General features: G+C 37.3%; 1 protein-coding gene across 1 annotated transcript in view; it reads right to left on the minus strand.

The window, feature by feature from the left end:
* TMEM30A (transmembrane protein 30A) overlaps positions 1 to 13,480 on the minus strand; it is a 56,934-nt gene that overhangs the window by 20,003 nt on the left and 23,451 nt on the right. The window contains exon 2 of the mRNA XM_074237336.1: positions 4,125 to 4,235. Within this exon, the coding sequence (XP_074093437.1) occupies positions 4,125 to 4,235 (111 nt within the window). The remainder of the gene's footprint in view (positions 1 to 4,124; positions 4,236 to 13,480) is intronic.

Genomic DNA, 13,480 nt, shown 5'->3' on the forward strand with positions numbered 1-13,480 from the left:
GAAAGTGGGAATAAAAGCCCTAAGTTGTTTCCCAACCTTTTATATCCACCCCCCTTCAGATTTATTCCTTGACAACTGATCTCTCAGTTTTGTCAATAATTATGTCTCCTCTAATACATGTCTTTATTTGGTTTAAACCAGCTGATCTTCGTAACTTTATTTTTCTTCAGTGCCATTTTTAGTTCTCTATGCAATACATCAAGAAAGTGACAGTGTAGTACATGTGTATTGATTGGCTCCATTATCCTTACAAGTTAAAAGAATTTATTATAAGGGGCAGCTGGGTGGTGCAGTGGATAGAGCACAGGCCCTGGAGTCAGGAGGACCTGAGTTCAAATCTGCCCTCAGACACTTTATAATTGCCTAGCTGTATGACCTTGGGCAAGTCACTTAGCCCCATTGCCTTAAATTTTTAAAAAAGAATATAAAAAAATCTAGTAATATTTTTTCCATTTTGACCTATTTGGTGTTCTTCTACCTTCATTTTTAAATGTCCTTGAGATGATTTTATTAATGGAGGTTTTTTTGCCAAGCATTCCTCAAATTTCTCTTCCTCCAGTGTTTCTCATTGTTTTAAGAGGCAATGGTGCTTAAAATCTTCAACTATTTGCTTTTAGAAATAAAGAAAATTATTCTAAACCAGAGTTGATTTTATCTGCTTTATCTTCTTGCTTGGCAAAGAAATCAAATATGTGCTAGTTGAAGCAATTTCTAGGTTCCTTTGTGACCTCCCTGATATGACAATTGACTTACATCAATTCAATTTTTTTAGGAAATGATTTTAATTTGTGTCAAAGTTCATTCCTGTGTCATAGCCAACATTTTAGCATCAACAGTTCATTTAAATTATCATGTTAGAATTCTTTTAATTGTATGCAATACCTTGACATGAGTTTTCTATATTGACTTAAAAAAGTCTTTGGCCTTTCATTTCTTTCTCCTGAGGCATATTTTAGTTATATTCTCTTGGCCCTGAAAACACTGGTTATCAAATTTATTGATTTTATCTGGTGGATGTGAAGAATTTTTCATATTCTTTCTCTGATTCAACCTCCACAAAAGATGGTAGGCCATGAACAGCAACCAGTTTCCCTGCAATTTGTAAATCCTCATCAGACAACAAAATCTATTGTGCCTTAGGAAATGATGAATATGAAGTATCTAGAGAAGCATGGGAAGATCTCTATAAACTGATACAGCAGAACGAGGACTACAAATGATATGAATGTTAACAATATAAGACCAAAACTGAATGCTGCATAATTACAATGACTAAGTTTGGCCTCAAAGATGAGAAAATATACCAGTCTCCCTTTTTTAAACAGAGGTTCAAGGCTAAGGCTAGATAATATTACACATATAATCACACTCAGTTGATGGATTTGTTAGTTTTGTTCAACTACTTCCCTATTCTTTTTTATTCTTTATTCCAAGAGATGACTTACTATCCAGGAGAAGGGAAGGAATATATTTGGGAACAAAGTAAAAAATTTTAAACAAAAATACAAAAAAAAAAACCCCTGCTCATTAGGAGCACAGCAATATTAAATGACTAAATGTCCCATGAAATGATGTATCTCGTACAATAAACCAACTCTATCAATTCCTTTAATTGCCTCTTCAAAAAAAAATCATCCTTTCAAATACCTGTAATTTTCTTTTGCCTTGAGCAAGAATATCAAACTCAATAATTCATTTCCTCAAACAGTATATCTATTCTGAAGCCAATGACTAAGAATCTCACCTTTAGCATACCAATATTAAAGTTATGGTCTACAATTGCTCTACAATAATGCCAAACTCAAATAGAAACAGGGCACATTAACCAGTACTTAAGGATCCCCACTGTTTGCATACTGACTTAGAGAACCACATAATAACATTAGTTATGTTTTATTGTATTTTAATTTCTTTTGTTAAATTATTTTCTAATCATACTTTAATATTGTTCAAGCTGCACTTGGAAGTATGGTGGACCACATTTGGTCCATAAGCTATGTGTCTGACATCTTTTTTATACAAGATGTTTAGTATCCATCACTTTATTATTTATTATTACAGCTGTTACAGTAAAAGGAACTACAAAGGACATTTTGCATTTTTGTTTCATGATTTCCTATGGCTAAAAAGTGGTTGACCTACTGGTACTGAGATTTTCTGTACTAAGCTAGGTTATTTCTCAAAAAACAAATGTAAGTCTATCCCTCTAAGTATATTCAAAGCCTTCCCACAATGGGAGCCTGTGCACTGCTAGCAGAATTTCTGATGATCCAGGGTCACCATTCATGTAATGATGAGGCAATAGAAACAAACTTTCAACAATATCTTAAAAAAAGTGTGTGTGTGTGTGTGTGTGTGTGTGTGTGTTGTGGTTACCGATTTTTAAAAAATTTCAACTGGCCACTCTTCCCAGTTAGCCCAACAAGAAAAGTTTTACTTTATTCTTCAATAGCTGCTAAGTCTTTTATTCTTCAGAATTTTAGAACTTTTTAAAGTAAAGTTCAGTATTAACCTAATTACCATTCCTCCTCACATCAGTATGTATATTGGATAAATTTCTTAAATAAGGATTATTTGTAAATTAACAAAGTAATGTTATATTTCAACAACAAAATAAAATAGTATTTATCATGTTCGTTAAAGTCATCTTTGAAATAAAATGATTTTAAAAACGGATTGCTTAAGTTGATTTATTATTAAGTTATAATCTCTCTCATATTCCATTAACATTTTCCCTATATTAAAAAAAATTTGGTTTTCTACCTAAAACTGTCAAATTATACAAACCTTGGCTTTCTGGAGAAAAAAAATTGTTTAAAGGAACTTTTGCAATTTATACAATGAAATTTGATAACAAATATTCATGAAACTATGATGTGATAAAACTATAATAATGAAATTATAAAAATAATTCAATTTTAGAATCAGCACTGAAAATTTAATTCAATAAAAGAAAAAAAATGAAGCACCTTCCAATGAATACTGAGACAAAATAACTTACTTGCATTGTTTTCGTGACCTGACAGTACTTTAGTCCAATTCACAAAGTCTGCTTGGGCTTGTGATGGAATATAGAACCCACAAGAGTGAATCTGTGAATGATCACCTTTGCAGAAGAGAATTTCTGGAATAAGTTCTTTCAATGGGGAGGAATATGAAACTGGAGGCTTAAAAACTTTCCAATTCTCTTTCATCTTAAGTTTGCTGCTCTAACAATAGTAAGAATGTAAAATTCTTAATAATTATATCTACTGTTTAAAAAATTAACATTTTAAAATAAGTTGTGTTTACATATTATCAGTAAAGAATTTAAATTCCTGCCAACTTTATAGATTTGTACTTTTCAAACTATTTCCTGAAATGTTAATATTATCCATCCCTCATTTTGGTACAATAACATCAATTAGCCACAAGGTGGCAGATTCTTTAGTTCTAGCTTAAAGGACAGTAAAATGACACAGCTCTAATTTCAAGTGACTAGAGGGGATCAAACTGTCTCCAATCCAACAGGAAGATCCAATAATCTTTGCATTCTGGTTCCAAAGAAGACTGTTTTTATGGTAACCCCATCATCAGATGAAATGGGTGTGAAATGGAAAAGCAGAGAAAGAAAAAAGATAACAAGTGACAAATGCTTTTAAAAGCAGATGAGACCAATAATGTTTAAGTATTTCATTTAAAAATTATTCTTTTCTAACAAAAAGGTAATACAGATAGACAGTAATGTGCTTTCTAAAATAAAAATTGCATTGAAAGGGGTATTTTTATTAGAATGGCAAATAGACAGTACAAAAATTATGAGAGTTCAAGTAACAATTATTACTAAATAGTTTTAAATACAAGAGTTTGCTCAAGAGTCTAAATAAAGCTTTTAGTCAACATTTTAGAAAAAAACAAAATCACTGTATTATTTAGAAAACTGGATTTGAACACATTATTTCAAAGCTATACAATGTCTTCTGATTACTAATGTACAAAGACAAACAAAAATATTTTTAGCTTCCTAAAAAATGGCATTTTTATACATGGGATAAAATTAATGAAATATAAAATTATGCTCATATATTATAAAACCATAAATTTAAACAGATTTTTTTCTACTCAAACTCATTTGAAATACAAACCTCGAATGGCTGTAGCAGTGTGAAATTTATGTCACAAATGCAAGGCTTTGTATCATTCCAGAGCAAACACTTATTGCAGGGATCTTTTTCATCTATTCCAGTATAGTCAATCTGCAAGGAAAAAAAATTATAATCACCATTCAAAAAGGAAAAGCTGCTAAAATGCTGAAATAACTTATTGCAACAAAGATAGAAAATTAATCCACAGCAGGTAAATTAAGGTACTGAGATTATTTTTAATATTATTTTTAATTGTAGAAAATAGGGAAAAATACTAGCAAAAGAATATTAAAATGGAAAAATAAAATCTAAAAACATTCTATACATCCTAACTTCTGTTGTTAGATACAGTTTTGCCTTAGTACATCTGTCACAAATTTTCTGAAAAAAATATTTATGGATAAGATGCAAAAATTTAGAAGTACTTAACAGAAAAGGTATAAACAGATGTCTGCATTAAATTATTCAAAAGAACACATGAAGGTAATTAATCAATGACTACTTATATAACATTAATTGTATTAATTTTGGATATACGCCTCCTTTTTCTCCCTCCTTTCTTCCTCTTTCTCTCACAATACCAAATCTTATTCTATTAAAAAAAAAACCCTATTGCTTCTATGATAAAATGCAAATGTAAATTCCTCTGATTGAATTTCAAAGCCCTTTTCAACCTAACTCCAAGGTCTACCTTTCTGGGCTTACACATTCTTTACCTTCATGCACACTCTCTGCTCCAAGTCCACTGAACTACCTTCTGTTCTCTGCAGCAACATGCTATCTCTCATGTCTGTGCCTTTGCATAATTTGTTCCTAAGCCCTAGAATGTACTCCCTATCCCTACATTCCTTTACAACTCAACTCAACCACTACCTCTTACATGAGTTTCTTCCTGATTCCCTGGCCTGCAAGAACTTATTATTACACTTTTTTATGAATACATGTTTTTTTTAACAATAAATTCTGGAGGGTGATAATAAAAATAGCACTTAAAAGACTGTAAAGTACTCTCCATGTTATATCATTTGCTTCTCACAATACTTTGTGGAAAAGGTATTGTTATTATTATTACCATTTTACAGATAAGGAAACTGAGCCTGAATGTTTACATAATTTATTCCAGGTCAAGCATCTAGTAAATTGCCTGGGGCATATCCACACTCAAGTCTTCTTGACTCCAGGTTCAGCTCTTCTCCACCATTATCCCTGGCTCTCTTTGTATTTCTATAGCCTAACAGATTCTGAGTAGATATAGCCTAATAAATAGCAGAGATAATTGTAACTCATTTGTTACTTAACTTTGTTTTCCACTCTTCAGTTACCTCTTCTGTTAATATTCCAAGGATCTAAAGCCCCTGATAGAACTTCACAGAATTTCTCTACCTTGAGACAGAAGGGAGGAGCCAATATGGCAGTCCGAACCTAGAATGCTCCTGGACTTTTCCATATACAACATTAAAATGAAGTTTCTACACAGATATTAAAGTTACAGACCTCACCAAAAAAATAAAAGATTGAAACATAGTTTTCAATTGTTGACATCATGGAGGATCTTCAGTGAAGGTCTGTCTCTTTGTGGGGGAAGGGGATGTAAAGCCCAGTTAGGTGGGGGAATGGGAAAGTCAGCAAGAGGCTTCCAGCCACAGTACAGTCCGGGTCCCAGGAGTTAGACAACAGCACTGATGCCAGCAGCTAAATAGGGAGGGTCCCAACTCCAATGTCTGAACCCTAGGAACAACATGGGGGCAAAAGACAGGACTGGGTTGGGAACAAACCACTGCATAGGCAAAGTCTTGACATAAAGGAGGAAACAAACCTTTGCATAAGCAATACCTGGTGCACAGGCAAGTGAAAAGGCAGGGATCAGACCCCAACCCCAGAACAAAAAGCTCAGGATTATACTCTCTCTCTATTCCAGCAGAGCTCAATAATCAAAATGAGTGAATAATCTAAAATAGCAGAAAGCCATGACAAATTACCTAAATGGGAAGTCTCAAAGGAGTCTATGAATTGGACTCAAATCCAAAACCTCATAGAAAAATTAAAAAAGAATTTTAAAAAACAAAGAAGAGAAGAAAAATGAAAAAAAGAAATAAGATCCATGCAGGAAAATTATGAAAAACTGACGAGATATCAACTCCTTTAAAAGTAATAAAATCATACATGAACTGATGCTGAGTGAGATGAGCAGAACCAGAAAAACACTGTACACCCTAACAGCAACATGGGGGCGATGATCAACCTTGATGGACTCGCTCATTCCATTAGTGCAACAATCAGGGACAATTTGGGGCTGTCTGCAATGGAGAATACCATTTGTATCCAGATAAAGACCTGTGGCATTTGAACAAAGTTCAATGACTATTCCTTAAATTTAGGGAAAAAACCCAGATATCTTAGTATCTCTTATCCTTTATAAACGTTTCTTCCTTAAAGATATGATTTCTCTCTCATCACACTCAATTTGGATCAATGTACAACATGGAAACAAAGTAAAGACTGACAATTGCTTTCGGGGGGTGGGGGGAGTAAGATTGGGGGAAAATTTGTAAAACTCAAAATAAAATCCTTAAATAAAAAGGAGAAAAGAAAATGAAGGTCAAAAAACAATAAAAAAGTAATAAAATCAACTGGAAAAAGAATTCAAAAAATAAAATCGGCTAACTAGAAAAGGACGGCAACTCAGTAAAAATGAAAATTAACCAACTAGAAAAGGAAACACAAAAACTAACTGAAGGGGCAGCTAAGTGGTAGATAGAACATTGGCCCTGGACCTGAGTTCAAATTTGGCCTCAGACACTTACTAATTAACCTTGGGCAAGTCACTTAACCCCATTGCCTTGCCAAAAACAAACAAAAAGCTAACTGAAGAAAAAACTCTAAAAAGCCTTGATATCAAGAAGGCAAATTAGTCCTTGAAAGAATACACAGAACACCTCTTGAAAGAGACCCCCAGGATAAAAGCTCCAAGAATTATCAAACTTCAGAATTCTCAAATAAAGGAGAAAATACTGCAAGCTGCCAAAAAGAAGTAACTTAAAAACAAAGAAAGCACAATCAGAATTAAACAGGACTTATCAGTTTCACTACTAAAGGATCAGAATGCCTGGAATATATTTCATAGGGCTAAGGACCTTGGATGACAACTAAGAATTTACTACCCTGCAAAATTCACCTTAATCATTCTGATGAATGTTCAATGAAATAGAGGACTTATAAAATTTCCTGAAAAAATAAAAGACAAGAACTAAACAGAGAATTTGATCTTCAAATACAAAACTCGAGACATAAAAAGGAAAACAGAAATGGGGAAAACAAATATTAATCAAGAACATTAAACTTACATAACTCTACAAGGGAAGACTATGGATGGTTCTTGTCCTTCATTATCGAAGAAGACCAAAACGACATCACTATGTTTGAGACTGTGCTGGGTATTAAGACCCTAACCCAAAATGACTACTCAGAGTCCTCTCAAAGGGGCAGCGAAGACTTAAAAATTTATTTTGGTTCTTGCAAGAAGTGGGGCAGTTCCTAACTCTCTATGAGAGAGAGGGCAGGAAAAGCAGAATTACAGAAGCTGAAGCAGGGTTTAAAAAACCCCACAAAAACCACAACCCATTTCCCCTCCTTTCTGCTGCCCCTTACAACAATTGGTCAAACTTGATGGTCTGAAGAGAAGGAGAGTGCACCTAAGCTTTACCAGGAGGGTCTGTCTTTGTTTACATCTTACATGGTTAGGGTGACATAATTTTTCTAGCCAGAGATCTAGGTTCTCACGCTCACCTGATTCTTGAGAAACAGAAACTGAGACCTATGGATTAGACTAATTTAGCACTGTTTCTGAAAGGCACTTTTGCCTGTCACAATCCCTCCTCTTATTTATTATACTCTCTGCTGACTTTTCACCCATTCTATCCCCTGTTCTGCTTGAATTTTTGTAATAACGCCTCACAATGCTGTTCAATTTCTTTATCTCCACTATCTCGGCTCACAGGAGTCCAACCTTGGTCTTCAGTCAAAAGTATTTGAGGGAGGATTTTATGAACTGCACTAGTAACCAACTGTATCATGCATGGTATACAAGCAGGAAGGATTATCAAGACTCCTAATACTAGAAGTCCGTACAACACTAATTGATGCCACCGGCTCCCTCCGAACCAAGCCCACCATGAAATATTAAAGGGAGAGTTTCAAGTCTGGACAGGGACATGGGCTATTTTTCTAATTTCTGTGGTGATCTCCTTTACCAATTTTCCATTGTCATCAATTTTATTACAACAAATGGACAAATTCAGTTTTCCACAAACACCCCCTTCCTCAGACAACAGATCTCATTTGCCAATAAGTCCAGCCTTTGCTGTTTGATTAGTTATAATTTCCACTACAGCCCGAAGTCTAATGATTCTATTTAATATATAGATTGGTGTCCTGTATCCCCCAACTCCTATCTTGTGCCCACGTAGCAGGGCCACACTCCTTAATTATCCTTTGTGGGGCCCAGGCATTCCCCCAACCATTAGGATCCCCAGTTATCATTGGAGAAGTATCTATACTCTGTTTCAGGTTTCCTATGTCATCATATAACTGAATACCTAAAGAACTTCCTATTAGATCTGGGAGGAAAAAGAACTTAGGTCTAATTAATCCTATATAACAGATCCCTGTCCAATTTAGTGGAAGGTGTGTATAGGCTGTTTGCCCACATACCCAATAATGCCTTTTTAGAGCCGGATTCTTTTTCTGGAAAATCCTGGTCTGATTATATTCTGTTACAGGGTAATACTGCGTATCCTGATCCCCTAGAGGGCCTCCATCACACCTCATCTGTCCATCATTTTTGTACTGGCATTTCCACAATTGTGGCCCTTCCTCCCAACTACATCTCTCAATGCAAGGTTCTCCACCTCTATTTCGGGCACTCCAAAAAGTAATAAAGAACCCTTCCCATCCATTGTCATTTATCCATCTCCAACTTTGGAGCTGAGTAATCAGGGGACCATTGTTCTGATTATACTTTTTACATTCTGCTATGGATAGAGTCACCGTTACACTTTCCCACTCCACTGAGTATATATATTGGCAATGATTCTCATCCTTTTTGCCAGTATAATATCTAACCCAGGTGCCATCATTACACTGTACACGGGTATTATCCCAATGACCCTGATACTTCCCACAATTTGGCACTAATTGTATATTGTCATCCTTAGCAGAGAAAGTTCACCTGCAACTGCTTTGTCCTAAGTCAAGACCCTTCCCAATTTGGTTAAGGCAATATCTCCCTGTCACAGATTCTGTCAGTGGCCACTGGTGTTCTTCCCTTTCTCATTCCAAAATCCAGTTCCACTGTGTACTAAGGACTTTTCACTCAATAACCAAACAGCCATGGCCACGTGCTCAATCCTTGAGGCCCCCCACAAATCCAACAGTTAGTTACATTGAAAGTATTAGCAATGGTTTGAATCAAGTTCTGAAAAGTGTTTTCCTCTTCAAGGAAGGTGTCTAAAACTGAGGCCTGATATAACAATAGGCTCAAATTTAAGAGGGACACTCTTAGAACATAATATCTAAGGCACATTTCTGCAGGATTGTAGTCTTGATCAGAGCCTAGAAAGCGAAGGGGGCCAACTCCAGGGAATGACACTGTAATTACACCCAGGAATGGGTCCCACGTGGAAATCCCTTATATTACATACAATTATACCAGCTAGGAAGCAAAGGAGTGATAGCAAAATTATAACAAAGGGGAGAATACCAAGAATCCTCCACCTCCTGGGCAAGGTGTTGGAGAGTCCATTAGTCCTATACTTGCTTAAAATGCAGTTTCAATTCATTCATGAGTTCAGAGTCCACAGTCCATTCTTTTGGTGGATTCACAAATCTTTTTACTCTGGTATGATGGGTCCAACCTTGCTCCTGGGTCTGCACAGCAGTGTCTTGAGGTCAGGAGAACCTGAACGGTCCTTCCCAATTCAGAGTCAACTTCTCCTCCTTCCATGTCCAGATCAACACCCAATCCCCTGGTTCAAATTTGTGGACTGCAAACCCTAAAGGAGGAGTCTGTGCAATAAGTCCCTTTAATTGAATGCCTTTCAAATGTTGGGCCAGTACCTTTACATATTCCCTGACAAACTTATCCTTATTATCTAAACTAGGATCCCATTGTTCAACTGGGCCAAGAAATGGATGGCCATACAGCCTCTCATAAGGAGATAACCCAGTGTCCCGTCTAGGCTTTGTCCTGATCCTTAACAAGGCAAGGGGCAGGCATCTGGTCCAAGGTACTGTGTCTCAAGAGACAACTTTGTTAAATGTCTCTTAATTTCCTGATTCATTCTTTCCACCTTGCCAGAGGAGGTCGGATGCCAGGGAGTATGTAGTTCCCAGGAAATTTCCAAGGCTTGAGCCAGGGACTGGAGAACCTTGGAGGTAATGTGTGTCCCTTGATCTGAATCAATCCTTTCCACCATACCATACCGAGGAATAACTTGTTCTAGCAGAATCCTGCTGACCATGGGGGCAGTTGCCCTTGAAAGAGGGAAGGCCTCTACCCAGGAGGTCAAATGGTCTACTATGACCAACAAGTAATTGAGGCGGCCAACAGGAGGCAGCTCAGTAAAATCCATCTGTATGTTCTGAAAGTGTCAAATACCCGGAGGCCATTCCCCCTGACTGCCTGTGTTAGGCACTAGGCAGCCCTATTTAAATTTCAACAAATGAGATGCCCATCTACCAATTGCCTGGCTATTGTATGGAGGCCAGGAGATACATACTTGGCTAAGACAGCATCACACAGATTTTGGACTCCCCAATGACTGCCTTGATGTAAAGTCTGCAAGACTTGCCTCATACTTGCTTTGTTCAGCACTTCCCGTCTACTGGGCAAATGCCAAGTGTCCCTCATTGAACTCCATTGCCCCCAGGTCCAACATTTTCTGCTTTTCCTTATTGGTAAAGGATAGTGGAGAGATGTATGAAGGGATCTTTGATATTAGTAATAATATACCTTTTGGTCCTCCAAGCTTTCCTTCCCCAGCTGCTCAAGCAGTCTCATCAGCAAGGCAATTGATTACCTCTAGCTTCAAATGAGCTCCCTGACTGATGTCCTTTGACATGTACTACTGCAATAACAGGGGGTTTAAGCAAATTATTTAAAACTTCTCTTTTTTAGGGCATCATAGACCAAATCTTTCACTTTACTATTTATCATTCCTCTCTCCTCCCATATTTTCCCAAATATGTGTATCATTCCCCAAGCATATTTGGAATCAGTATAGCAGTATATCCCTTCTTTGTTTTCCAATCCTTTTAATGCCTGCTTCTGTGCATATAGTTAAAAAGTCTGAGCAGACCATCCTTTTGGAAGGTCTCCCGTTTGAATAACTGTATTTTTGTTCCCATCTATTATAGCATATCCATTCATCCTTTTTCCTTCCACCACCCTCAAAGATCCATCTACAAACCAATCTTCCCCACCTGGAATGAGTGATTCCTGTAAGTCCTCTCTCACTTTAGTCTGAAAATTCACGACTTCCAAACAACTGTGTTCTAATTGCTGAGAATCCTCGAGAGGGAAGCAAACAGAAACTCGGCTGGATTCTGGTTATGATCCTGAGTTACTATCAAATCATTCCTTTCTAAGAGAATTGTTTCATATTTTAATATGTGAGAGTCCGTTTCTGTTGTTCATCATCCCTTCTAATAAAAACTTTAGTAGCTTCCTTCAAGAGGGTTCCAAGGGACTCTTCATTCCATAAGTCTATCTTCTGTAACTTCCTAGCTATGTCCAGCCAAGCACTGGTTACAAAATGAATTTTCAGCATATTTTCCCCTTCTGGACTATAGGGATCTATCCCTGAATATTTCTGGATCCCTGCCTTTAGTCTCTCTAAAAATGCTGATGGGAACTCATCTTTAGTTTGTTTAATCTCTTTGGGTCTTTGGGACCACATTCTAAATTCCAATTATTATTAATTCCCTTAAATCCTGCATATGGGCTTGATGCACTGGGTTCTTGTTGTCCCAGTGGGGATCCCAGATAGAAAACTTGTCTTCCCCAGGGGCATCCCTCCCACTCCTAATGCTTGGGGGTGGTGAGGGTCCCATTCTAGAATAACATATTCACAATATGCATGAGCTCTCTCCAGGTATTCAACCTCTGACACACCCAATCCTGAGTGGAGCCATATTTGGGCCAAATTACTCCACCACCCAAATTTTTATCCCCCATACAAAACAATACTTAACCATCTTTTTCTTATCCTAGTCTCAATAGTTTGTTCTTTTTCCCCATAATTTAGCATGAGGTCTGTCACCAGTTGAGTCCATGACTCAACAAATCATCCTAGTCTCCCTACTAGTCTCACAGTGGGGATTGCCCACCCACCAGCATTCACCCTAGAGTGCTCAGCATTCTGATGACTCAGTTTCCCCTTTGGCTCATGATTTTGCTTACCTCTGGGTTATATGCATGTAAATTGCCTGACTTCGGGTTTCCTTCCGGGAAATTTTTCGGATCCCTTCCTGGTCTTTGCTTCCACTAAGTTACTCCACTTCAGGTCCTTTGTCACAGGGAGAGGGAGACTCCATGACCAGCATCAAGGACTGTTGGAGTAAAACTCTCAACAGGCACCTGCCCTTGAGCTGAATCAGGGGTCACCTCTCCCCAAGACCACTGATCCAAACGAGTCCCCAGAACTGTGCAGGGTATTGAGACCCTAGCCCAAAATGACTACTCAGAGTCCTCTCAAAGGGGCAGCTAAGACTTAAAAATTTATTTCGGTTCTTGCAAGAAGTGGGGCAGTTCCTAACTCTCTATGAGAGAGCAGGAAAAAGCAGAATTACAGAAGCTGAAGCAGGGTTAAAAAAACCCCACAAAAACCACAACCCATTTTCCCTCCTCTTTTCTGCTGACCCTTACAACAACTGGTCAAACTTGATGGTCTGAAGAGACCTAAGCTTTTACCAGGAGGGTCTGTCTTTGTTTATATCTTACATTGTTAGGGTGACATAATTTTTCTAGCCAGAGATCCAGGTTCTCATGCTCTTGAGAAATAGAAACTGAGACCTATTTAGCACTATGTTTCTGAAAAGTCAGCACTTTTGCCCCTCACAAGATAAATTACAGTGCATTCGACTGTGACTGATCAGACCAATAAGAACTTGTAATGCTCTACCACAGGTGGGGCAAACAGTTTAGGTGAACACCTGGGGTGTTTATGTTCAGCTTTGCTCATAGAACTCAACACTTTTCTCTGATGAGGACACCCTATGCTGGGTGGTCCTTTATCAGTGGCTCCCATGACTTATAATCAATTCTAAAGTTCTTAAGAGAGACCTTCAGGGTGTCCTGG

The sequence above is a fragment of the Macrotis lagotis genome, chromosome 5 (genome assembly GCF_037893015.1).
Source record: "Macrotis lagotis isolate mMagLag1 chromosome 5, bilby.v1.9.chrom.fasta, whole genome shotgun sequence".
Taxonomy (NCBI): Eukaryota; Metazoa; Chordata; class Mammalia; order Peramelemorphia; family Peramelidae; genus Macrotis; species Macrotis lagotis.